Genomic DNA, 27,868 nt, shown 5'->3' with positions numbered 1-27,868 from the left:
CTTTCTAACTTTTCCTCAGTTCCAGCTGTGCTTGGATCCCAGAAAGGAAGAGGAGCGTTCAGGGGAGTAGCAGGTCATGGAAGAACTACTCGGGGGCAGACCTTCCCAGGCTTCTTGCTGGGTAGTGGAAAATATCTGGCTGGATTAATCTGGCTGGCAAAGTAAGAAGCTACACAGTCAGCATCCAGCCTGCAAAGATAGTATCTACTTTATTCAGCAGCACCTCCTTCCACAACACCTCTGTTTCTGATATGCTTCCACAAGCTGCTATGCAAAGGATGGCATAAACTTTCAAAAAGCTACTCATGTCTTCTGCAGTAAGTTCCACCATCTACCTAAGGACATATCTTCCAGCTGTTCCCAAAGTCAACACACCAGTGGTGACTGTCACATCAAAGGCGCTTCTCAATGATAAGCTGCCTAGGAACTGGTCAACATTACCGTAGCGCAGAAGATGTTTTTTGCAGAGTGGACACCATTGCCCTTCGGAAAGCTATCAGAGCAGCCACAATCAAACTGGGAGCAACCACACCTTCTTGTTCTAGAAGTTCACAAATCACTTTATTTAAGCATAGCAGCACAAGCAACTAATGGAAAATACCTGCAGAGCAGAAGAACACATGCGGCAAATTATACCTCTCCTTTGTAAATTATGTGTCATTCCTGAGACAGACAGATGGTCACTTCTTCCTATCCCAGGACCCACTTACAATCTCTGTCTTAAAGCTCCCCTAGTTTCACACCAGATCTCTTCAGTACTTCCCCCTTGACTTTCAAGACCAGACTGCCCTGTTGTCCCTTTTCTGTGTAGGTGCCTTTTCGTAAAGCGCATGCTAAATATTTTTAAAATATGTGGTTAAAATATGAAGCCTAAATAATAAGATGAAACCAGGCAGAGCGCCTTCTCAGTAGTGGGGCCCATCCTGTGGAAATGCCCTCCCATCGGACATCAAGGAAATGTCAATGTAAGTTTTTAATGTTTGGTGTTTTATTGTGTTTTTAATATTTGGAGTGGCTGGGGAGACCCAGTCAGATGGGCAGCATAAAAATAATAAAATTATTATTATTAATCTAAAGTGTCTCTGCAAATTGATATTCCACATGGGACCTCAGAACTCTAATCTTCAAACCTTACATTAGAATTTTTGGGATGGCTGCTTTTGTCTGAGGTGTAAATTTCTATTTTTAATTGCATGGTGCTGTGTGGCAAATACTCAGGCTTGTTTGACAAATCTGAATTTTGCCACAGTTCCTGAAGTCTCCTTCTTCCCCAGGTCCTTCCTAAGCAATCTGAGACTTTGTCACCTTGTCTGTCTTCTTCATATCTCTTCTGGTCCTGGGAGACTCTGTGTGTGTGTGTGTGTGTGTGTGAAGCTGTTCACAGCAGGAGGGGGAGACAACCTGGCTTCCTCATCAGCCTGCATTATCTCTGCCTTTTAGCCCTCCTCTACTTTTGCCTCTGATTCTGGACTGCTCTCTGTGATGTTGGAAAATGTCAATCACTTCTCCTACCTGGGCAGTTATCTTTCCACAAGGGCCGACACTGATGTTGAAAGCCAGCAATTCCTGAGCTCTGAAAGTTCTCCCGGTTCAAGTGCAGAGTGTTTGAGGACTGGGACATTCTCAGGGAAACCAAAATGCTTGTTTACAAAGCTATTGTACTACCAACCTTACTGTATGTTTGTGAAACATGGACCACTTATAAACGTCATCTTCAACTCAAAAGTTTCCATCAACGGTGTCTCCAATAATTTTTTCACATCACTTGGGAAGATAGGCGAACTAATGCCAGTGTACTGGAAGAAGCAAAGATCACCAGTGTCAAAGCAATGATTCTTCAACATCAACTTCGTTGGAATGGTCATGTTGTGCGGATGCCTGATTATTGTCTTCCAAAGCAACTACTCTATTCCGAACTTAAAAATGGAAAGCGTAATGCTGGTGGTCAACAAAAGAGGTTTAAAGACTGTTTCAAGGCAAATCTTTAAAAATGTAGTATAAACACTGACAACTGGGAAACACTGACCTGCAAGCGCTCCAGTTGGAGAACAGCCTTTTCCAAAATTATCATGGGCTTTGAAGACACTCAAACTCAGGACGCAAGGGAGAAACATTCTAAGAGGAAGGTACGCTTGGCAAATCCACACCATGATCAACTCCTGCCCGGAAACCAATGTCCCCACTGTGGAAGGACGTGTGGATCCAGAACTGGCCTTCACAATCACTTACAAACTCATTGTTAAAACCGTGTTTATGGTAGACAATCTTACTTGGCTATGAGTGATCACCAAAGAAGAAGACTCTCCCTGCTCACTAAACCCTGTTACATCTTCAGCTTCTGACACCACCTCCTCCCTCTTCTCCTTCTGACTTCCCATTGCCATCCCACCACCAACCCCCTGACTCTGAGCCTTCTTTTATTGGGGGTTCCCCAGCTAGTTCCTTCTATCACTCTACATCCAGCCAATTCGTGACAGTGCCCCTGTAAAACAGTTCAGCTTTAAAATAACTGAATAGCTGTGGAAATTCATTGAAATATTCAGGAGGTTGGGATATTCGTGACAAAATTGAAACCAACATTGATTTTATGTTCTGATAATGTTGCTCTTCATCTTTGTCTCATCCTTGCCCTTTAACACTTTCTTAATTTTCTTTTGTCTTTTGCTTTCTCATCCTAAATTCTAGTTCCTAAATTCTAGTTCCTAAATTCTAGTTCCTAAATTCCTAAATTCTAGTTCCTTCTACCACTCTACATCCAGCCAGTTTGTGACAGTGCCCCCGCAAAACAGTTCAGCTTTAAAATAACTGAATAAATAGCTGTGGAAATTCATTGAAATATTCAGGAGGTTGGGATATTCGTGACAAAATTGAAACCAAACTTGATTTTATGTTCTGATAATGTTGCTCTTCATCTTTGTCTCATCCTTGCCCTTTAACACTTTCTTAATTTTCTTTTGTCTTTTGCTTTCTCATCCTAAATTCTAGTTCCTAAATTCTAGTTCCTAAATTCTAGTTCCTAAATTCCTAAATTCTAGTTCCTTCTACCACTCTACATCCAGCCAGTTTGTGACAGTGCCCCTGCAAAACAGTTCAGCTTTAAAATAACTGAATAAATAGCTGTGGAAATTCATTGAAATATTCAGGAGGTTGGGATATTCGTGACAAAATTGAAACCAAACTTGATTTTATGTTCTGATAATGTTGCTCTTCATCTTTGTCTCATCCTTGCCCTTTAACACTTTCTTAATTTTCTTTTGTCTTTTGCTTTCTCATCCTAAATTTTTTCCCAGTTCTGCAGCAGTATCATTGGTGTATGTGAATTTTTTTATGTTCCTGATGTCATAAACATTTTTAAAATAGCAAAATGAGAAAGTTTCATAGAAGCTTTCAATGAGGTCTGCTTAAAAAAAAAAATTAAGCAGCAAAAGTTATAAAAAGGCACATATGTGTTTCTGTTCTAATCCTATAATTTTTCTGTAGAGGCCGAGTTGGACTGTGGTGCTTGTTATTTTTGAAACAGAATAATATTTATTTTAATAATAAGAGAAGAAATTATACATATTGGTTCTCAGGAAACATTTTTGTAGAAATGAATCTCACTGGCATCTTACTGATGGCTGACACAAATAAAGATTCATTCATCCATTCTCACTGACAAACGTGCTCCTGTTAACTTCTCCAAGTTTTCCTTGACACACCTGCATACAGAATATGCTAATATTCACAATTTCCTTCATGTTTACTGAGCTCATGTTCTGAGAGAAACATTAAAATATCAATCTACTAAAGATTGATGTTTTGTTTTGTTTTGTTTTGTTTTGTTTTGTTTTGTTTTGTGTTTTTTTAAATAGAACACTTGACTAATATTATTCATATATTCCATCTTGCTGTGACATTTTTGGATTAGAAAAAGAGTGGTGTTGGATTTCACTTTTCAGAGTGAACATTTTAATGGAGACAGGCCTAAATCATGGAGCTCTGTCATTATGGGGTGTGAAAGACGTGCCCCAAACTTTTGTGATCTCAGTGTCTTCAACGTCTGTTGTTTACCAATGAGGAGGAACCGCAGAGTGCAGCCGAAGGTAACCCTTGTGGAAGTTTGTTTTGCTTCTTTCCTGCAAACAGTATGTGTCTATGTTGGTTCATAATACGGCTGTTGCAGTGTTATACAGTATGGGAAAAGAAGTACATTTTAACTTGTATATTCTGTGTTAAGTAGAAGCTGCTATGATTTAGTTAAATTACTGCAGTGGTGCCCCGCAAGACAAATGCCTCGCAAGACGAAAAACCCGCTAGACGAAACGAATTTCCCTATGGGCTTGCTTCGCAAGACGAAATGTCTTGCGAGTTTTCCCGACTTTTTCCCCCTTCCCCCCCTTTTTCTAAGCCGCTAAGCCGCTTATCTGCTTATCCGCTAAGCTGATAAGCCGCTAAAAGCCGCTAAGCCGCTAATAGCGCTAAGCCACTAAGCCGTCAATGGGCTTGCTTCGCAAAACGAAAAAACCGCTAGACGAAGAGAATCGCGGAACGGATTCCTTTCGTCTTGCGAGGCACCACTGTATTACTTTTTTAAAAAAAGTTTTAATTTTCAAAATTTTCACAAAAGAAAAGTGGAAAAACATAAAAAAGAGAAAGATAAGTCAATCTTACAGTAGATATTCTTAGACTAAGATGAATGTTACAATATACGTAGTAAAATTGTTTAGAAATCTAAGATATGTATATAGATATAAATATATACTTATAATAACATTGAAAAGAAAAACAACCGGAAAAGTGTTAAAATTAAAAATTCCTATCGATCAATAAGCAATATTCAACCAATTCAAACCAATACTAGGGTATTTTGTACACAAAATCCTTTGTGTTGGATTGAATCCCTTATCAGTTTATTGTTTTGTTGACTTCCGTCTAACTCTTTGCGGTTTCAATTCAACTTAGTCCTATTTTAATCTGTATTTAATTGTTTATCCTCACCTTGGGGTGAAAAAAAAACATTTTTCTATCTGTGAAATTTATGCTAGACACAGCCAAGTGTTATTATTGGAACCGTGTTTGGCAAATAGTTACTAAAACATTCCCATTATTTTTCAACCTTATCTACCGATTTGTTTCTCGTTAACTCCGTCATTTTAGCGAGTTCCAAGTACTCACATAATTTTAATTGCCATTCCTCTCTTGTTGGTGTTGATTCATTCTTCCAATGTTTCGCTATTAAGATTCTGGCTGCTGTAACTGCATAAAGAAACAGTCTTTTGGTTTCGTTTAGAATGTTTATTGTTAAAATGCCTAATAAAAACATTTCTGGTTTTTTGTTTTTTTCTGAAATGTATGTTTTAGCATTTTTTAAAACTCTTCATAAATCATGTCCTAAATTACTATTACTATGATTTCTGAAGAAAAGAAAAAGGTGCACTTTTTTTTTTTAAAAAAGAGGGAGGAAATACTTGATGAGTTTATTAAAGCAGGACAAGCGATCCAAGTAAACATATAGGTCTATTTATCCTGAAGTCTAAAAGGCAAGTTCCATCTATCTCCAGGCAATGATAATATAGCACACTTTCAAACAGCTTTACATTACAACCGGTTGGTTTTACTGTGCTGCGTTTGTGTCTTTTAATGGACTGAACAGAGTGAAAGATAATGAGTTATGGGGGTGCTTAGTTTATTTTTGGGTTGCTATTTTGGTAAAATCTGTTAATATTGTTTTATTGATTCTAAATGCCGTATTAATTTGTTCACCCTGTAATATGACTTTTGCTGCAATTGTGCTGTTTAGCTATCTTTTTTAGTTGTTTCGTTAATGGTATTTTGTAGATTGTAATTGTTTCGCTGATGATTTGTTAATTGCTTGGTGAGATTTATGCTGTGTTTGTGATGTTCTGTTCTGTTATTGTTATGTATGGTTTGTAAACCGCTTTGCGATTCATTTGAAAGAAAAACTGCATGACAATATAATAAAGCAAAGCCAAGCAAACTTGCCAACTCTGAAATAAACTGAGAGGGAAACTTTGTTTAATTTTTTAAAAAAAATTATTTAGTTTTTCAGTTTAAAGTTTTGCAGTCAATTATCAACAACCAACATAAAAACAAGATTCCAAAGCATTTCCTGAAGTTCCCTCCTCCCCTTTGTGGGTCCTTTTGTTAACCATTTTCTCCTGCATCTTTTATAATGATCCAAATCTTTTACATCTCCAAATATTCAAAATTCAACATTAAACTACAAATATTATTCCAATCCTACTAAAAAATTTAACTGTTTGCAATGGTTTTTAAGATAAATTATAATTTCCTCCCATTTCTTATTAAAATTTTGGTATTCCTGGTTTCTGATTCTTCCGGTCATTTTTGCCATTTTGGCATAATCTGTCAACTTAATCTGCCATTCTTCTCTGGTCGGGACTTGGTCTTTTTTCCGTCTCTGGGCTATTAATATCCGAGAAACTGTGGGACTTTGTTTAAAAAATTAGCCTCCATTCCTTGTCATTTCCCCTTTCCTGAAAAAATCTTTTTTTTCTTTCCTGTCCTGAATATATTACAAATAGGATTCCACATATGTGGAGTTCAGGTTGCTGCTGGAAATCACTTACTGGTCTATCACACTCTCAGTCTATTTTCCTAACTTCTGTGGGAAGGGTCTAGATTCTATTGCAGGGGTCTGCAAGGTTTACCTCGCCTGGGCTGGTTCACTCCAATGGAGATCCCTCCTTGGGCTGGATCACACGCATCTGTGCAGACACGATTTCCGGTGTCTGCGCACGTTCAGACGTGATTTCCGGTGCAGCGTGCGGAGATTCACAGAGAGGGTGGCTCGGTTCAGGGGCATCTCAGGGGCCGGTTAAACAACCCCCGTGGCCCTATTGTTTAGTGCCAGGCGGGAGAAACACACTCCACTCCTCTAAATCCTCTGGCTTGTCCAGGATCCAGGATCTTCCTATACTAAAGGACACAAAGGGAAGCAGTTAGTTCACTTCTTGTAGCAGGCAAAACTCGTTAATCAATTTGCTGTGTAAATCTGTTTGCTCATGATTACATATACAGTGGTGCCCCGCAAGACGAACGCCTCGCAAGACGGAAAATCCGCTAGACGAAAGGGTTTTCCGTTTTGGAGGTGCTTCGCAAGACGAATTTCCCTATGGGCTTGCTTCGCAAGACGAAAATGTCTTGCGGGTTTTTCCGACTTTCCCCCCTTTCCCCCCTTTTTCTAAGCCGCTTATCCGCTTATCCGCTAATAGCGCTAATCCGCTAAGCCGCTAATGGGCTTGCTTCGCAAGACGAAAAAACCGCTAGACGAAGAGACTCGCTGAATGGATTCTTTTCGTCTTGCGAGGCGCCACTGTACCTCGCAAAAGTTATTTTTTAATGTTTTAAATACTTTATGGAACCAAATCCAAACAATTTCTTTTTGTGCTAACTTTATTTATCCCATTAGAAATTAAATAGCAGCATAAGTGTGCTCCCTCACCTGGAGTGCCAAGTTAAGAGCAATTTGGTTTCAAGTGCTGTGAAGCCGCAGCAGCAAGATGCCACCCTTCCGCAAATAACCACCAAGAACTTGCAGAATGTCAATGCGTTGCATCAGGTAAGCCGAACAGAGCTTCGTACTACGTTTTTACGTTTCATTGTTGTGGTTAGAAAAGTTACGGAATGTCGTGTATGTAGATGCGTGCATCTCATGGTGTCAGAATTCTTTTTAAATAAACGTTGACGTTTACCAGGCATTCAGGGATGCAGGTGGCGCTGTGGGTTAAAGCCTCAGCGCCTAGGGCTTGCCGATCGAAAGGTCGGCGGTTCGAATCCCTGCGGCGGGGTGCGCTCCCGCTGCTCGGTCCCAGTGCCTGCCAACCTAGCAGTTCGAAAGCACCTCCGGGTGCAAGTAGATAAATAGGGACCGCTTACCAGCGGGAAGGTAAACGGCGTTTCCGTGTGCGGCTCTGGCTCTGGCCAGAGCAGCGATGTCACGCTGGCCACGTGACCCGGAAGTGTCTCCGGACAGCGCTGGCCCTTGGCCTCTTAAGTGAGATGGGCGCACAACCCCAGAGTCTGTCAAGACTGGCCCGTACGGGCAGGAGTACCTTTACCTTTACCTACCAGGCATTCTTAAGATTTTCAAAACTGCAGGAGGAAATTCTGAGTTCTTTAGTAAATGGAGATTATGTTGATTGTAGAAGGAGCCCTACCTAACCTGGTAGAAAAGCTCAGGCCTTATATACAGTAACCCTCGCCTCCAAATCCAGGATGTGGTGCCCTCTTGCAGAAGACAAGAGCACAGACACACACAGAGGGCCCCAAGAGAATGTGGTGGTTGAGACAAACATGGGGTGTGTTCTGTAGAGTGTGTCCTCCCTAGAAGAGGGCACGTGTTGCGGTGAGACCTGGAGACCAACCTCCTGGTTGTGGGTAGGTATATTGGACAGCCACAACACCTGATTGGTAGGTTCCTCGTTGCTGGGTTTAATCTGGCCAATGGGGAGCTGTCTAAACGGGCCAAAGGACCTATATATACCTATGCACATGACCCAGAGCTTCCTCTTTTGGCGCATGCATTCGGAACACCCGCCCACCTCTCCCTACTTTTTTAGGGCTTGTTGCGCTTGACTTTGCTATGCCATCATCTGTTGTCTGTCGTCGGGACAGGGGCACGGCAGGAATTTTCCCCACTTGGCTGATTGGCTGTTACCATTTGGGTTTCGCCTGCCACGTAGCAAATCGTCACAACTTGTAAGGTTGCGGATAGGCTCTGGCTCAGGTGATAGGGATGGGAGAACACTCTCTCCATCCCTATGTGAAGGGTATTCCATTAAAGGAATCCAGGGACTCAACTTGGTTTGGTCAACCCTTGAGAGAGGGTTGTGCCCGTGCCTGAGTCCAGGGGAGCATCTGGGGAGTGGACATAGTCCGTTCCCAGGCTTTCCACCCACCTCAGGTGTTTGCCTTTGGCTGACCTATGATAGAGCTAAGGGTCAGTGCTACCTGCAAGGGTGAAGGGAGCTAGTCGAACCAGAGCCTATGCAACCACTCATTTCTGTAATCAATAAAGTTGTGGCCTAAATTCCCTTGCCTCTAGCGTAGGAATGTCGAGCCCTGGCCCTCCAGGTGGGAGAGATGGGACACACATGCCACCATTATAGTTGGTATCAGGGGGTCCCTCTGCCTCCCTACACTAAACTTCCAGCTGGATGGAACTGGAGTTCTCTGGATAAGTAGTGACCTCTTAGCCATAATCACAATTAGCCGTGAGCCTCATAATACGTAGGACTACATTGGAGATTAATGTGCATCTGAAGCTGATTCTCAGTGTTGCACTTGTGTCAGAGGTGGACAGAGGACCTAATAAGATACAGGGTTTGGCATGTATACGCTGCTCCCCATTCCCAACTAAGTCTGCTCCTGCTTTGGTCACCCTCCTAGCAGAGCTGCACCGTAGTGGTGCAGATGCACCGGAATGGAGTAGTGCTGGCATACTTGGGACATGGGTGGTGCTGTGGTCTAAACCACTGAGCCTCTTGGGCTTGCTGATCAGAAGGTTGGCGGTTCAAATCTGCTCGACGGAGTGAGCTCCCGTTGCTCTGTCCGAGCTCCTGCCGAAAGAACACCAGTGCAAGTAGATAAATAGGTACTGCTGCGGCGGGAAGGCAAATGGCACTTCCATGCTCTCTGGTTTCCGTCATGGTGTCCCGTTGTGCCAGAAGCAGTTTACTCATGCTGGCCATATGACCTGGAAAGCTGTCTGTGGACAAACACCGGCTCCCTCAGCCTGAAAGCAAGATGAGTGCCGCAACCCCAAAGTCGCCTTTGACTGGACTTAACTGTCCAGGGGTTCTTTACCTAGTGCTGGCATATACCTAGAGATGCTTTGCTGTCTCAAGATATGAAGGTGTAGTTGGGTTTCTACCATATCCTACAGTCTACTAGCCAGCACTTTTAGAGCACAGGTTTGTGCTCTGACAGCCCATACATAGTAAGCGTGATCAAGTGGAACAATACTTTACAGTCGTCCCTGCAGGGCTGAGGTCTGGTGGCTGATGGTACACAGTAGATACTGGTTTGCTCTTGTGTCATGAAAAAAGTTCCTTTTAACCTTCCTCTGGAACAATTGTTAAAATTTAAACAATTGGTGTTATTTTTAAGTTTTAAAATGTTTTCTTTAATTGGGTAAACTTTCAAGGTGCTTGAAAAAAATATTTTTAAGACTTGAAGCATGAGGCAAGGAGTGGAAGTAGCAGGAAGAGAAAGAGGAAATCTTTTTCGGGTTTAGAGGCATGTTTGTGTGTGTCGTTTTAAAACTGAAGGTGTGGAAAATATGACCCCCCCCAGCAGAGAAATACCACTTCCTGTCCATACATATGTGCCTATATGCCTAAGGATGCAGAAGGCTCTTCATTGCCTTTCTTACAGCTGTCTAAAGATGGCCTCTGTTGTTGTTTTAATCAGACGAGAATTACTCGTTTGAAATTATTTTACTGTAGAGATGGACTGAGAAAAAGGGGCTGAGATGTATGGACTTAAGGCAAGTATTTTACACAGCACTGTATTACTCTTTAGCAGGAAAACAGAGCCCCAGGCCAATCATTTCCTTCAGCTCCTCGTGAAAACAGTGCTATAGTTCTGTCCAGCAAAACAGAAACAGAAAAAGGCCACAATCTGAAGCTGCCTCTGACTTCAGCAGGTACAAATTTTGAATGCTATTTTTTTATATATATAACAGAAACAAATTGATGAGGACAAAATTTGGACAAATGCTTGAATGAGACTTGGAGTGGGTAAATTGTTGTTTAGTCGTTTAGTCGTGTCCGACTCTTCGTGACCCCTGGACCAGAGCACGCCAGGCACTCCTGTCTTCCACTGCCTCCCGCAGTTTGGTCAGACTCATGTTCGTAGCTTCGAGAACACTATCCAACCATCTCGTCCTCTGTCGTCCCCTTCTCCTTGCGCCCTCCATCTTTCCCAACATCAGGGTCTTTTCCAGGGAGTCTTCTCTTCTCATGAGGTGACCAAAGTATTGGAGCCTCAGCTTCACGATCTGTCCTTCCAGTGAGCACTCAGGGCTGATTTCCTTCAGAATGGAGAGGTTTGATCTTCTTGTAGTCCATGGGACTCTCAAGAGTCTCCTCCAGCACCATAATTCAAAAGCATCACTTCTTCGGCGATCAGCCTTCTTTATGGTCCAGCTCTCACTTCAATACATCACTACTGGGAAAACCATAGCTTTAACTATATGGACCTTTGTTGGCCAGGTGATGTCTCTGCTTTTTAAGATGCTGTCTAGGTTTGTCATTGCTTTTCTCCCAAGAAGCAGGCGTCTTTTAATTTCGTGACTGCTGTCACCATCTGCAGTGATCGTGGAGCCCAAGAAAGTAAAATCTCTCACTGCCTCCATTTCTTCCCCTTCTATTTGTGGTTCGAGGACCCGACCACCGCGATGTGAAAAGAAGACACAGGGACACGTGATATAAGGTTAATGGGCTAGAAAAGGCCACAACTTTATTGATTACAGCAATGAAAAGGTATTGGCTTAGGCATTGGATCGCGAAACAAGTGGGTTTATTCACCAGGGGTTCATCACCTGTTGATGCTAATCCAACTATAGGCTCACCCCTGCTGTCACCGAGGGTCGTGCCATGGCCTCCTGCCAAGCAGGCATCGGACAGAATACACGACCGCCAGATTCCTTTAACGGAATACCCCTAAACATTGAAGGCATAGGCGATGGCCACACCTAGCACTTCGACACACCACAGCACATTATTCCAATGCCTAACCTACCCACCGGGAGAGGCTGACGCTGCGGCATCAAGGCTGCTGGACACGCCCCCCCACGGCACCTGGTTGGACGGCCACCGGGGGGGGGCGTGAGCGCCAGCCAGGTGAGCTAGAGGCAGGGGGCTACGCCCCCTGCTAGGGGCGGTGTTCAGGCTCCCGCCCATAACCACTCCCCTCTCTTTCAGGGAGGAGAGTCTTTGCCAGGAGGTGATGGGACCAGTGGCCATGATCTTAGTTTTTTTGATGTTGAGCTTCAGACCATATTTTGTGCTCTCCTATTTCACCCTAATTAAAAGATTCTTTAATTTCTCCTCATTATCTGCCATCGAGGTTGTGTTATCTGCATATCTGAGGTTGTTGATATTTCTTCAGGCCATCTTAATTCCGGCTTGGGATTCATCCAGCCCAGCCTTTCGCATGATGAATTCTGCATATAAGTTAAATAACAGGGAGACAATATACAGCCTTGTCGTACACCTTTCACAATTTTGAACCAATCAGTTGTTCCATATCCAATTCTAACTGTAGCTTCTTGTCCCACGTAGAGATTTCTCAGGAGACAGATGTGGTGATCAGGCACTCCCATTTCTTTAAGAACTTGCCATAGTTTGCTGTGGTCGACACAGTCAGAGGCTTTTGCATGGTCAATAAAGCAGAAGTAGATGTTTTTCTGGAACTCTCTAGCTTTCTCCATAATCCAGCACATGTTTGCAATTTGGTCTCTGGTTCCTCTGCCCCTTCGAAATCCAGCTTGCACTTCTGGGAGTTCTCGGTCCACATACTGCTTAAGCCTGCCTTGTAGAATTTTAAGCATAAACTTGCTTGAATGAGACTTGGAGTGGGTAAATATATAAGCTATAAAATGGGGTGGGGGGAACCCTGGTTCAAACCACATCTCAACTGTGAACTTACTTGCAGATCTCAGGCCAGCCTTTCAGTTTCCCACTCCAATTTGCACTACAGGGATAATAATAATAGTGGGTGGTGATGGGGGTTAAACCACAGAGCCTAGGGCTTGTCAATCAGAAGATCAGTGGTTCAAATCCCCGTGACAGGGTGAGCTCCCATTTCTCGGTCCCTGCTCCTGCCAACCTAGCAGTTTGAAAGCATGTCAACGTGCAAGTAGATAAATAGGTACTGCTCCGGCAGGAAGGTAAACGGCGTTTGCGTGCGCTGCTCTGGTTCTCCAGAAGCGGCTTAGTCATGCTGGCCACGGAAGCTGTACGCCGGCTCCCTTGGCTAGTAAAGCGAGATGAGCGCCGCAACCCCAGAGTCGTCTGCGACTGGACCTAATGGCCAAGGGTCCCTTTACCTTTACTGAGCTCACTGATGCAGGGACACTAATATTAAACTAGCCTCCTCTAACGCTGTGGTCTCCATATGTTTTTATTCTGTACCTCTCAGCAGCCATAACCAGCATTTTTGGGGAACTGCTTTAAACAGCATATTCTGAGAGATGGGGAGAATGAGGAAACGAGTTATTTATTACCTGCATGATGGTTAAGTTATGTGAATGCAGAGAAGGGACGTCCAGGCCAGGAAGATACTGCCACCAGCTCCTGAAGTTGGTCCATCAATATTTTGTACAATTTGTTTGCTTTAGTATTTAAATCATGAGCTGCTTTGGGTTCCTTGTTAGAATATATAGGTGCAATAAATAAATAAACACAATATTCAGTGTTTGATTTTTGTCTCCAAATCAGAAGCCTTGAAACATTTTAAAAACCAGCTAACAACGTATGAACAGCGGGAGATTAAGGAATATAGAGAGCTGTGGTTTCTTGGACTGGGAGCTAAAAAGATTGAAGGCTATCCTGATGCAGAGAACAACAGTTCCTATGATGATGATCATGGCTCCTACAAAAAGGTACCGTAAGTGCAGTATTGCTTTGGCATCCGTGACTGTGGAAACAATGCAGAACTATTGGTGTTCATCTTCTGTAAGAGCTGTCCAATGAGAGGAAGTGAAGAGTAATTTTCTCATTGCATTTAATAAATCCTGGCTCAGAAATATGAATACTGGGGACTCATAATGCTCACCTCAAATATGAGATGAGCATTTACAGCCCTATATTCTTCTTCAGCTTGGATTTTGATCTAAAATGAGGAGGAAGACTTTAATCTGAGCCAGAGTCTTTATTGTAATCCCTGCGTTCCTTCTACCCACGTGTCACCGGGTGATGAATGCATGGAACATGCACTTGTGTTTTGTTTATGGAGTCACAGAATCACAGAACTGTAGAGTTGGAAGGACCACGAGAGTCATCTAGTCCAACCCTCTGCGATGCAGGAATCTCAGCTAAAGTATCCATGACAGATGGCCATCTAACCTCTGCTTAAAAACTTTCAAAGAAGGAGAGTCCACCAGCTCCCAAGGGGGTCTGTTCCACTGTCAAACAGCTCTTACCGTCAGGAAATTCTTTCTGATGTTTTGTCGGAATTTACTTTGTTTAACTTGAAGCCATGGGTTCGAGTCCTACCCACCAGAGCAAGAGAAAACAAGCTTGCTCCATCTTCCACGTGACAGCTCTTGAGATATTTGAAGATGGCTATTACATCTTCTCTCGACCTCCTCTTATCCAGGCTAAACATACCCAGTTCCCTCAACCACTCCTCATACGGCTTAGGTTCCAGACCTGGTCATCTTGGTCACCCTCCTCTGCACACATCCCAGCTTGTCAATATCCTTCTGAAATTGTAGTGCTAAAAACCTGACAAAGAATTCCAGGTGTGACAGAAGAGAGAGGTACTATTTCTGCACACTAGACATCTGTTGATGCAGCCTAGAATAGTGTTCACTGCTGCATTGCACTGTTGATTCATGTTCAGCTTGTGATCTGCTAGGACCCTAGGTCCTTTTAGCACCAGAGATACAAGGGCATGTACTACTTTTGCTTCCCACTTTTTGTCACCTTGTGTAGGTTCTAAGTGATCATATCGCATACAGATATGAAATACTGGCTGTTATTGGGAAAGGATCATTTGGGCATGTTGTGAAGTGTTTGGACCACAAGACAGGTGAAAAAGTAGCAGTGAAGATAATAAGGAACAAAAAGAGGTACGGTATGTCAAAAGTTTTGTAAACTTTATCAAGATACCACAATGTTAGATGTTAGTTGAATAGAAAGAATTTTTTTTTATTTAATTGTGATTTGTTTTATTATTTTAGCAGAAGATGGGAGTGGTTGTAATCAGTGTTTAGCCAGAAAACCTGTACAATTTTTTTCAGCTAACAAGAATTGAAGAAATTATTGTTACAGCTTTCTGACTAAACAAACAAAATTCATATTCAGGTTTTCAAAATTGTAAGTTGTTTTGAGGGCTGGTTTTGGTGTGAAGATCTTGGGGAGGTTTCTAACTGCTTGGCATGGTTAGAAGCCCCCTCTGGACTTCACACTAAACACATGATGAGGAACACGCATAGTGCACATGGGACAAGCCCTCCTGTGATCAGACAAGTATAGAAGCTGTTATGTACTGTTATGTTCTCACCCTGGGCCAGCAGGGGGATACTGTAGATAGTTATGCAAATGAAGGACCGAAAGTGACGTTCAGTGATTGGATAGTTTTTATGCAAATGAAGGATCGAAAGTGACGTTCAGTGATTGGATAGTTTAGAAAGTTGCTACAGTAACGTTGTACTGGAGCTCTATACAGTGGTGCCTCGCAAGACGAAAAACTCGCTAGACGAAAGGGTTTTCCGTTTTTCGAGGTGCTTTGCAAGACGAATTTCCCTATGGGCTTGCTTCGCAAGATGAAAATGTCTTGCGGGTTTGCTTCCTTTTTCGTAAAACCGTTAATACCCGGGCAATCCGCGCTCCGCAAGACGAAAAAATCGCAAGACGAAGCAACTCGTGGAACGAATTAATTTCGTCTTGCGAGGCACCACTGTATAAGCAGGCTGACTGTGCCCTTCAGTCAGTTCTGTTCTGGCCTCTGAATAAACAAGAGCTGTTTGAAGAATCGCTGTGTCGTCTGATATGTTCACCCACAACTTAACAGAAACGTCACATTCTGCTTTGTATTTTGTGTAGTGTGCCTGCACTAAGAGTAATTTGCCTTAAGTGCTATTTTCAACAACACACGGGAATGATCTAGCTTCAGCTTGTGTAAAAAAATGAAAACCAAAACCCTTCTGTTGCACTTAGATTTCATAATCAAGCCTTGGTAGAAGTCAGCATCCTCAATGCTCTACGGCAAAAGGATGAAGACAATGCTCACAATGTTGTCCACATGAAAGAATATTTTTACTTCCGTAATCATTTCTGCATTTCCTTTGAACTGTTAGGGTAAGACAACTTTTCCTTATCTATAATAACAATTATGTAAACCGTTGTGTATATTTATGCCCAAATTGGGGGCATGGGAGGGGAAGCAATCACTAAGTACAGTGGTACCTCGCAAGACGAATGCCTCGCAAGACGAAAAACGCGCAAGACGAAAGAGTTTTCCATTTTTTGAGTCGTTCCGCAAGACGAATTTCCCTATGGGCTTGCTTCGCACGGCGAAACGTCTTGTGAGTTCTCGCGAGTTTGTTTCCTTTTTCTTAAAGCCGCTAAGCCGTTAATAGCCGCTAAGCTGCTAAGCCGTTAATAGCCGCTAAGCCGCTAAACCGCTAATAGCCGCTAAGCCGCTAATAGCCGTGCTTCGCAAGACGAAAAAACCGCAAGATGAAGAGACTCGCGGAACGGATTAATTTCGTCTTGCGAGGCACCACTGTATTCACATTTCCATTCCACAAGCATAGACATCTCTTTAAGCAGTATAATGGAGATCTGATCATTGCTCTGTATCTAGTTGCATATTGCGGAGCCACTTACAATTTTCGAACGTATGAAACTGCCTTATATGGAGCCTGGTCATTCAAGCATCGTTCATTGTGCCAATCCTGAGGGAGTAGTCCATTGGATGTCCCTTGATCCATGGGTTCCATAGGGAATAGGCCCAAATGTGAGTGCCAGTTATTAGCAAGGTTCATAATAGTGCAGTACCTTTGGCTTTAATTGAGGATTCCTATACACTTTCCCCAGGGGGGTTCTTTTGAGAGACACTGTAGATGCCCAGAGTTCAGCCTGGTCTCAGTGTCTTTGTAGGCTGGGGCTAGGGCTAGGGCCTCACTAGCTTCTGAGCAGCCTGGCCTGAGGCATATCCCGTCGCTGAAACAGGTTCTCACCATCTTTGGCATTTCCAGTCGCTCCTGGTAAATCATGCAAAATTTATTTCCAGAGTCTAAAAAACAATCTAATTCCTCCCTCCTGTCCCTCTTCTTTTTGTGTAGACTGGAATGCATGTATTATGAGCACTTAAAATATTTAGAAACTCCAACTTTTATGTCTTTAAAATGAATACACATAAGATAATGATTTGAAGTTGATACTGGAGGTTTTTAAGCAGAGGTTCGATGGCCATCTGACATAGATCCTTTTGTCGGGATTCCTGCATTTTACTAGATACCCTTCGGGTCCCTCCCAGCTCCACATTTCTACGGTTCTATTCTTTTAAATAACCATAATGAAAGATGGTGGTTTTCTGTCATCTGAGAACCCAAGCTGTTCTGGTATGGTTTGCTTTGGTATGGTAGAACTAATTTCCTATCGGGAAGATATTTATGGTGTTCCAGTGTTGCATCCCTTGGAAGTGATCTTTTTTGATGAAACTTTCAAAGTACCGTATTTTTCGCCCTATAGGACGCACCAGCCCATAGGACGCACCTAGTTTTTTGGGGGGGAAATAAAGGGGGGAAAATATTTTTCCCCCAGGCGCAGGGCTGGGGCATGGGATGCCCGAGCTTTCCCCGACCCCAGCCCCCAGAACAGGCTGCTATCCGCAAGCCTAGGGAGCCCGGCGGGAACTCCCGCCAGTCTCCCCAGGCTTGTGGATATCTGTCCCCCGAGCTTGTGGGGCTGGCAGCTTCCAAACCAGGTCGGGGAACAGCGGGAAGGCGCGCTGCACCTCCCCGCTGTCCCCCGAGCTTGTGGGGCTGGCGTTGGGGAGAAGGACACCTGCGCGAAGCACGGGGCGCCCTCCGGAGGGCGCCCCGTGCTTCGGGCTGCAGGCTCCTGCCCGCAAGCCTTGCGAGCCCGTGGGAACTCCCGCCGGGCTTGCAAGGCTTGCGGATAGCTTCCTGAAGCCTGGAGAGCAAGAGGGGTCAGTGCGCACTGACCCCTCTCTTTCTCCAGGCTTCAGCGAAAGCCTGCATTCGCCACATAGGACGCACACACATTTCCCCTTCATTTTTGGAGGGGAAAAAGTGCCTCCTATAGGGTGAAAAATACGGTATTTACAGCCATGGGCTTCTTTGGAAGGAAGATCAGGGTGAAAATTTAATAAATAAATTATACAAAAATCAGAAGTCATTAAGGGGACCTATCCAGGCATTTGAAAAGCTTTAATGCATGGTAACTGCCCATTTCAGTTTTTACTCCATTCATCATTAGCTTCTGTGCTTCATTGATCACAGTGCTCAGCAGCTGCCATTAGAGATGCTGAAACTATTATGAGGTAACTAGATAGCCATACTTTTTCTCTGAAGGATGTAAATATTCTGACATGGTCTTGGACTTAAGTGCCTTGTGTTCAGATTTTATCCTTTCAGTCAGAAGTAGAATAAAGGACTATATATTTTCTGCCGTTTAAAACTGTTCACAGTATAATGTGTAATTTTTTTCCCCTTCTCATCCCGCAGTATAAATTTGTATGAACTAATCAAGAAAAATAATTTCCAAGGTTTTACACTGGGTTTGATTCGTAGATTCACCCTCTGTATATTAAGATGCTTACAGTTGTTGTACACAGAAAAGATTATTCACTGTGATCTAAAGCCTGTAAGTACAACCATTTTTATATATCACTGCAGATTTTGTGTAATGAAGCATAGTCCAAGTCTTTAAAGGTAAAGGGACCCCTGACAGTTAAGTCCAGTCACGAACGACTCTGGCATTGCGGCACTCATCTCGCTTTACAGGTCGAGGGAGCCGGCGTTTGTCTGCTTCCACAGACAGTTTTTCCGGGTCATGAGGCAAACCAGAGCAGCGCACAAAAATGCTGTTTACCTTCCCGCCGCAGCGATACCTATTTATCTACTTGCACTGTGTGCTTTCGAACTGCTAGGTTGGCAGGAGCTGGTGACTGAGCAATGGGAGCTCACCCCATCGTGGGGATTCGAACCGCCGAACTTCCGATCAGCAAGTCCAAGCGGCACAGTGGTTTAAACCACAGCACCACCCGTGCCCCTCTAGTCCAAGTCTTTAGACAAGACTAAAGATTATTGTTCCCAAAATTGCATAACATTATTTTTCTCTCCCTCACTTGAGATCTTCTGGGCCCCTTGTCAGTGGCTAATTTTTAACTCTCATGCACATTATGGATTGTTATTTACACCAAGGAGTAGAAAAATATGTAAACATTTCTCCCCCCTTAAACTGTGTTGTTTCATATTCTGTGTCTTACATGAGTAGAATGTGTCCTTTTATTTAGAATGCATCTCTGGGTTATTTGTGGGGCCTGCCTGGTGTTTTTACATGAGTAGAATGTGTGCTTTTATTTAGAATGCATCTCTGGGTTATTTGTGGGGCATAGGAATTCGTTCACCCCCCCCCAAAAATAGTCCAGCCCCCCACAAGGTCTGAGGGACAGTGGGCCGGCCCCCTGCTGAAAAGGTTTGCTGACCCCTAACCTAGCACCTTTGAATGCTTGGCTCAGAAGGGCAGAGACCAGGTCAGAGAAGGGTGGGTTAGTTAGCCACACTGAGAACATGCCTCCCTACTGCAAAATGGAGGTTAAGTCTATGGCATTTGAGTACTCCCCCCCGTGTGTGTGTGTGTGTGTGTGTGTGTGTGTGTGTGTATTTCTGTGTAATGAGTTCATTTCAATGAATGGGGTCAGTTAGGTCCTAACAAAATGGGACATTATGTGTGTATTTGCATTTAACATGCACTTTAAAAAAAAATGCAAATAGGTGCTAGGGGTGATAACTGCTGCAAGTAGCAAAGGGGAGTTTATCTTTATCTTCTTGATTTCTATCCTTGCAAAAATATTTGTTCCTCTGAACTGCTATTTGCATTGGAAGGAAAACTCCCATTGTCACTATTTAATGTTATGTCTAGCTTGACTAGACCTCATTGGGTGGATGCGGGTCTACCCAAGGGACGCGGGTAGCACTGTGGGTTAAACCACAGAGCCTAGTACTTACTGATCAGAAGGTCAGTGGTTCGAATCCTCGTGACAGGGTGAGCTCCCGTTGCTCGATCCCTGCTCCTGCCCACCTAGCAGTTTGAAAGCACGTTAAAGTGCAAGTAGTTAAATAGGTACCGCTCCGGCGGGAAGGTAAACGGTGTTTCCGTGCGCTGCTCTGGTTTGCCAGAAGCGGCTTAGTCATGCTGGCCACATGACCCGGAAGCTGTACGCCTGCTCCCTCGGCCAGTAAAGCGAGATGAGCGCCGCAACCCCAGAGTCGGTCACAACTGGACCTAATAGTCAGGGGTCCCTTTACCTTTTACCTAGCTTGACTAGACCTCATTGAAAGTAAAAGGAAGTGATGAAATCTTGAGGTATAGATGACTCTCATATGGTTAAGCGTTCAACATCACAATAGCTGTTTTATGTTGATGGAGCAGTGATGTTTGGAAAGCTTTAACCATTCAGTGAATTTTCCAAATGACCAAATATATACACCAAAGGATTAGTTTATGTTAGAGATATGATGCTTATTTCAGTTTCCTCTAGTACAGGCTCCTGATTAAGGCCTGTTTTCTATGAGACACTGTCTATATTAAAAGTACTTTCCCTTGTAATTGGTCTGCTGCCACCCTTAGCCTGGCTTAAATGTGCCATTCGGTGTATTTAAAAAATGCATATTTGTTCATGCAGGGTTCTGTATGCTCAATGTTAGAGAACTGAGATCTGAAGTTGGTGGCAATGACCCCCATAAAGGAAGGCTTTTCTAATTCCTTCCCAGATTGGCCCAGCAGGTTTATGTGGCCCCTCTTTTTTTTTGGGGGGGGGGCGGGAATGAACAAATTCCTATGCCCCACAAATAACCCAGAGATGCATTCTAAATAAAAACACACATTCTACTCATGTAAAAACACCAGGCAGGCCCCACAAATAACCCAGAGATGCATTTTAAATAAAAGGACTCATTCTACTCATGTAAAGACACGCTGATTCCCGGACCGTCTGCAGGTTGGATTTAGAAGGCGATTGGGCCGGATCCAGCCCCCGGGCCTTAATTTGCCTACCCACGTGCTAGGGAATGGTCAATACTTCTGCAAAATGGCAACCTATAATTTATAAGCATTGTTTTAGTTCTTGCTGATATATCAGCAAATGAATGACCTTTGCGTTCCTATATGAGCACTCCATCCACAAATTAAGTCACACCTAAAAGAGGAGGTCAAAGATGCTGGCATTTCTCACCAGACACCACCATATATTTGCAGGCTGGTTGTTTTTCCTCTGTAAAAATGTTTCTGCCATTAGTCTGCTAACCTGATAGATGTGTGTTGATATTTTCTCTCCCCCTTCTTTGCTTTCCCTCATTTTAGGAGAACATATTAATAAACCAACCCCAACCTGGGCAGGTTTCATTTAAAGTTATCGACTTTGGATCAAGCTGCTATGAACACCAAAGAGGTTTGCAGAAAAGTCAAGTAGATGTAATTTTCTTTATTAGATTTCTTAATTTTTGATTTATTTACTTATATACTTCATATTCCACATCTTCAGTATAAATTTATAATCCTGGGGCAGCTCACAAGGGAGTAAGAAACAAAGGCACAATGAATTTTTAAAATCGTTTTTCAAAGTAAAAAGGGAAATCAACACTGGCCTCTGTCCCTCTTTCCTTCCCTCCTTCCTCTGATGCCCTTTCACATCTCTGTCCCCCATTGGCTTGCATGGCTGTTTGTTGCAGCAGCCCTGGCTATAAGTTTCTCAGCTGAATGGTGCCTCTGGGGCTGCCCGGGGGACGGAGAGTGCCGGGAGCGGAGGCGGCCTTGGAGTAAGCAAGCAAGCCAGTGGGCCAGGGTGCCCAGCCAGCCAGTCCGCCAGTCCTTGCAGTTGGGAATGGACAAACTAGTGGGATACCTGGCAAGCAGGTGTTCCGCAAGCCTTTCTTGTGCTTACTGTGTGCAGAGCCTGCCTGGAAGCTGAGTTGCGTGTCAAGACCCTGAGACCACCCCCTCGTTGATGAATAAGACACAAGGACACAGATATTAAGTTAATGTTATTGGGCAAATTTAGGCCACAACTTTATTGGTTACAGAATGTGAGTGGTATTGGCTTAGGCATTGGAATTGACCCAACTATTTCTGACTCCTGCCTTCCATAGTTCCAGTTACAGATAGGTAGCCGTGTTTAAAACCATGGAGAGACCTGGTCTGAACAAAGACACTGGATTCTTATCTCATTATACATGACAAAGCCATTTTTCACCTTCTCACCCCTTGCTTTTTCCTGTAAAACCTATTGCAGTTGTTAAGAGTCGTCAACAGGCTCATCACAGCTATCTGCCAATCACCCAATCCCACCACCCTTCTGAGTAATACCCCTCCCCACCTTCTCACTATATAGAAGGCTCTGGTGACTTCTGTTTCAGTGTATCTGAAGAAGTGTGCATGCACACGAAAGCTCATACCAAGAACTAACTTAGTTGGTCTTTAAGGTGCTACTGGAAGGAATTTTTTTATTTTGTTTTGACTCCTGCCTGTCATGCTGGGAGTCCAGTAAGGGTCAATCACCAGTAGGGGGAGCCCCGTTGATGCAAACCAACTCGGAGCTCCCATTAGGTCGTGGCATGGCCCTAGCCCAGTCCTGGACTTTGGACAAGATCCACACCCCGGATTCCTTTAACGGAATACCCTTAAGCTTGGAGGGGCAGGTGATGGCCACACCTCCCCTCCCCCAGAGCCTGTGTGGTGTAGTGGTTAAGAGTGGTAGACTCGTAATCTGGTGAACCGGGTTCGCTTCCTCGCTCCTCCACATGCAGCTGCTGGGTGACCTTGGGCTAGTCACACTTCTCTGAAGTCTCTCAGCCTCACGCACCTCACAGAGTGTTTGTTGTGGGGGAGGAAGGGAAAGGAGAATGTTAGCCGCTTTGAGACTCCTTTGGGTAGTGATAAAGTGGGATATCAAATCCAAACTCTTCTTCAAACCAATGCCTAACTGCCACACGAGCCCAAGGCTCGCCACCAAATACTCTCACACCTGCAACCAACCCTTCACACACTCTCCAATCCGGCTCACGCCTCAGTTCAAATGTGGGCCGCCCCCCCCCCCAGCCAGCGAATTGGCTGGCAGACAAATGACATGGCTGGGAACCTCCGGGGGACACGGGACTTTGTCCCCTGCCCCTGGAGGGGAGCGGGTGGTCACGTGGTCCACTGCAACTCCTCCCCACTGGGAAGCGGAGCGGATTTCCCGGCGCTGAAGGGCAGTTTTTCCACCATGCAGGCTAGGCAGCGCCCATGGCTGCCTACCCAGGCCTCATGTTCACCTTTGACCAGTCTCTGTTGGACCCCTGAGGCTGGGGGCATCCTCTTCCCAAATTCCTGAGGGGCATTGTGAGGCGGTACCTCTCTTTGCGGTGGATGGGGCAGCTCAGAGACCAGGGTCGGTGGTGGCTGTTGCCCAGAGGACTCCCAGAGAGAGGGGAGAAGAGGCTGAGGGAACACTCCATAAGGGAGGGTGTTCAAAAAGGAGTGAGAGGCTGCCAGCTCTGCAGTCAAGGGGCTCCTGAGCCCCACAGGGTTGCCGCAGAAAGAATGTAGTTGGTCAAGTGAACCATGGACCCAAAAAGGTTGAAAACCTGTGAGCTAGAATATCAACTTTCGCTATATTGATAGTTCAACACGCTGTCTTCTAGAAACATACGGTATATATAAATAAATAGACTGCAGAAAGAATGTAGTTGGTCAAGGGAGCCTTGGACTCAAATTGGTTGGAAACCTCTGGTCAAGACCAAAATGATGGGACTTAAGATAAGGAGCTCAGGGACTTGCATCGAGGCGAGGATCGGTGGCAATGGAAGAGGAGATAATTTACACGTCCAATGTTTTTTTCCTGCCTTTTTATTCCAGTGTATACGTATGTCCAGAGTCGATTTTATCGTTCCCCAGAAGTGATTCTTGGTCACCCCTATGCAACCCCTATTGACATGTGGAGCTTAGGGTGCATTATGGCTGAACTCTACACAGGGTATCCACTTTTTCCTGGGGAGAATGAAGTGGAGCAGCTTGCATGCATTATGGAGGTAACTTCTGATTTTAATACTAGCAGGTGTGCAGAAACAACCCAGGCTCTAAAGAACAAGTTTAGCTATACACAGGAACTTACGCATGCTCACAAAGGGGATTTCTTTCTTTCTTGCAACATCGCAAGTAGTTTTTAAAACTCCTCTAAGATTTGTCACATAAAGTTCCACTTTATTCCTCACTAGTTCAGCTTCATCTGGAAAACTGTGCACTTTTAGAAGGATATGTAGATGTTGGGAGTGTTCAGAGCAGGACAACAAATATGGAAGGTTGAAAGAAGGTTGGGCTGATTTCTCCTGGAGAAGACAAGGCTGAGGTGATAGCATTCTTCAGATATCTGAAAGGGTTTTACATGGAAAACAGCAAGGACTTGTTGCCTACTACTCCAGAAGGCAAGATTAGGTCTAGTGGACTTAAGGTACAGGAGGGTAGATCTCAGCTGACTATCAGGAGAAACTTCTTAAAGGTAACAGCATTTGGCAATGGGAACAATTCTCTTGAGAGGTGCTGCAGTCTCCCTAAATGGAGGTCTTCGGCGGCTGGACAGCCATCTGTGAGAGATGCTCTTGGGGTTTCCTGCAAAAAGCCAGGGGGTGGGACAATCGGTCCTCCAACTGTGAATCAGATGCCATGCAGAGGTTTAATCTTCCAGAGACACAACCCCATGGAAGTGTGGTCACAGTTCATACCCTCTCCAACAATCCCCCCCCCCCATACTCTCAACCCACCTTCCATGCTCCAAGTCATGAATGTCCTTCCAGGCATACACATCATTTACATGTAACACTACTCCTCCTCCTTTCTGTTTGATCCATGCCTTTTGAACAGGTTCTCACCCTCATCTCACCAGGTTTCAGTCATGCTTGTTCGCATGAAATGAAGGCATCTCTTTCATTACCTGTGAATTTTATCCGTGCTCCTCTGTTAAAGTCTGAGGAATTCAATGTGTCAAACAAAAATTATGTCTACCACAAACATTTTAAACACAAATTAGCTAGCGTATGTCTCCGAAGATGCACACACACAATTGTTTTCTGTACAAAATACGTCCTTATGAAATAAAATGTTGCATTTCAGAAATGACTTGCATACAAGTGGCATTACACTGGCATTAGAGTGCCTGTAAAATGTTTAATATCCCCACAGGAACTCATACAACCCAGAACACAAAGACCAAAATACCACCCAGTGATGGGAAATTGAAATGTGGGATAATAACACAGACTTGTTGGGTGTTTCAATGATTACAAGAAGATTGTGGGTGTGAAGTGATTTAAACACTCTAACTTCCAAGTATTAAAAGCCCCTTTATGGCATGCAACAGGCCCATAGAGTTGACCCAGAAAAAGGAGGGCAGCACTCCTTGTGAAGAACATGAAATTCAAAATGTACCATTTAACAGATACTCTCTCATTTGATTATAAAAGTCAGTTTCTAAATTGATTTAGATGTACAGAGATTTTATTAGTTCCAGCCCAGTTTTTTTAATATAGTTTTGAACTTTATTTCCGTCTCCTGATACGTTAGTTCTCCCTCCCAGTTTTGTGCCAGGCATAACTTTCATTTTTAGGCGTTGATAACAGTGTTGAGGAGTATCAGCTCCAGTACAGGTAGAAACCACCAGTTAGATTGGAACCATTGATGAGTTCCTCAGAACATTTATTTTTACTGTTTGTGGTAGTTTCCCCCTCTTTTCAACTGACTCTGCGGTAGAATAAAAAAAGAGCTCAGCCATTATATCAACATGTCCTTCATGTTAAAGGTGTAAGACCATTAATTTGTTATATACGTACTTGTCAGAGCTGCCTCTAGGTCCCAGCTCACAGAGGACCAACGCTAGGCTGTCGTAATGTACAAAAGTCTTTATTGAAGTTCAATTTCCATTTCAAAGCCGCAGCGCGCAGCCCTACATCTTAAACCCTAGATCGGCGAAGTCCCGTCTGAATCTCCTCCCCTCTTACACCAGTTTAAGATCCTAGCCCTGCTCCACCTTTTTCGCTGCTCTCTTCTCCTCTGGGTCCTCCTGCCCGCTGGGGCATTCCCCTTTCTGGACTCCTCTGACGCTGAGTCGCTTAGCTCCTCCCCCTCCCTCCGGCGGGCTTTAGGACCCGGTTCCCAATCCTCATTCTCTGCTGTCCCACGCTCCTGTACATTTGAACTTGCCTCTCGCGCCAACCCAGTGACCTTCCTCCTGACCGTTACACTACTTCTGTCACTGCTTCCCTCTTCCGGGATACTGGCCGGATCTGACCTCCCCTCCGTTGTCTGACTCTCCGATGGAGGCGTGGTCAGCCCTGACTCCTCTCCTCTCCCTGCTGGGGGAGACGCTACTCCCGATACCTGTGACTCTTCCCCCCCACTATGCTCTGGTGGGGAAGCTGGTCCTGATTTCCAACTGCTGCTCTGGGAGTCCCCGCTGGCCCCTTGCTTCTGGGGTGTCCCCCTTGGGACCCCCCTTGCCCTGGCCACCGGCGCCCCCTTCTGTGAATCTTCCGATTCGCTGGAGAGGCTCATGGAATCTCTTGGGCCACTGTCATCTTCTCCTACGCTGCCCTCAGATTCTTCCCCTTCGCTCTCCATCTCCCCTCTTCCCTGTGCTTCTGCTCCTGAACCCCTGACAATACTTAACAGAGGTGCTCTTCAGGCTAACTTTTTTGTGTGTTAAAGATACTAGGTCTTCCACCAGCTGATTTCATTCAGAGTGCATCAAGAAGACGAACGTTCTTTGGTAAGTCCCTTTTTGTTATTGACTTACTCGCATAGTGCCCATCATTATGGTGGATAGGGCATTTGTGGAAGAAAGACCTTCATATTGTATGGTGCTTTGTGCAAGAGGGATCACAATGCATATTTATTTGCTCTAGATACACACCCCAGCCTCTGAGTGGCGGAGATTTCAAGGGTGCTAGCACACGCCTTCGGTTTCATTTCCTTGGAATCAAGAGCAGTGCAGACTAGGGATTGGTCTTGCAGCTTGTCTACATTCATTTAGTGCTCGTTCTTATCACACCATCTGAGTTTGGGCTGATGCTTAGCCTGCTTTTGCAGTTTGGGCTCGGACTATAGTGGGCATGTTGACTCTGTTGCCATGCTTTGGTCTGTCAAGCCGAAAAATATCACGCTATAGCTTGAAAATGTTGCGGCTAGTGTCAACTCTAATGTAAATTACCGTATTTTTTGCTCTATAACACGCACCAGACCATAACACGCACATAGTTTTTAGAGGAGGAAAACAAGAAAAAAAAAGATTCTAAACAAAATAGTGGATATATGATTTTTGTGGTTCATGCTGTGGCCACAGACATGTGATCTGACAGTGAGTTTGGAGTAGCCCAATGCAAAAATCCTGAGGATCCATGTGGATCCATGCTTTGTAACCATGGAGGAGGGAAGGAAGAGGAACCATGGATCCTCTGCTCACGACTGCAGCAGATCCCCCCCGCCACCCGCAGGCGTTCGCTCCATAACACGCACAGACATTTCCCCTTACTTTCTAGGAGGAAAAAAGTGAGTGTTATGGTGCAAAAAGTACGGTATCTGCCCACGCAGCACACAGAAATGGCACAGAGAAGAAGAATGGTGTTTGTTTTAAAAACTTTCTATATTATATGTTCCATAATACTATAGGCAGTTGCTTTAATTAAGTCAGTTTATAAATTAATACCCCTTCCACAAATTAAATAGTATTTATTTGCTGTCTCTCTATTTGAGAGTCTGCATTACTATCCACACATACAGAAACCCTGCTCCAGCCCCCCTTCACTTCAACCAGCAATCTCACCCCTGGATTATTATTTTTTGCCTTCATGACACAAACATCTAAACAGTATTCATTTATAGTTCAACTCAGCATT

The 27,868-nt window shown here is 44.2% G+C and overlaps 1 protein-coding gene across 3 annotated transcripts in view; it reads left to right on the top strand.

Annotated features, from left to right (window-relative positions):
- Positions 1–27,868, top strand: part of DYRK4 (dual specificity tyrosine phosphorylation regulated kinase 4) — a 51,653-nt gene that overhangs the window by 16,686 nt on the left and 7,099 nt on the right. Inside the window, exons 6-15 of one of the 3 annotated variants that reach the window (XM_079975139.1) lie at positions 3,939–4,082; positions 7,433–7,582; positions 10,549–10,669; positions 13,467–13,630; positions 14,685–14,821; positions 15,912–16,052; positions 18,449–18,587; positions 21,309–21,396; positions 23,841–24,013; positions 26,682–26,742. In XM_079975139.1, coding sequence (XP_079831265.1) covers positions 3,939–4,082; positions 7,433–7,582; positions 10,549–10,669; positions 13,467–13,630; positions 14,685–14,821; positions 15,912–16,052; positions 18,449–18,587; positions 21,309–21,396; positions 23,841–24,013; positions 26,682–26,742 — 1,318 coding nt within the window. Of the gene's footprint in view, positions 1–3,938; positions 4,083–7,432; positions 7,583–10,545; positions 10,670–13,466; positions 13,631–14,684; positions 14,822–15,911; positions 16,053–18,448; positions 18,588–21,308; positions 21,397–23,840; positions 24,014–26,681; positions 26,743–27,868 lie in introns of all 3 variants that reach the window. The other 2 variants (XM_079975138.1, XM_079975140.1) reach the window with 2 other exon arrangements.

The sequence above is a fragment of the Podarcis cretensis genome (genome assembly GCF_951804945.1).
Source record: "Podarcis cretensis genome assembly, chromosome: 5".
NCBI classification, from domain to species: Eukaryota; Metazoa; Chordata; class Lepidosauria; order Squamata; family Lacertidae; genus Podarcis; species Podarcis cretensis.
Note: the sequence above shows the minus strand (reverse complement) of the source record. Positions and strands in the feature narration are given on the sequence as shown.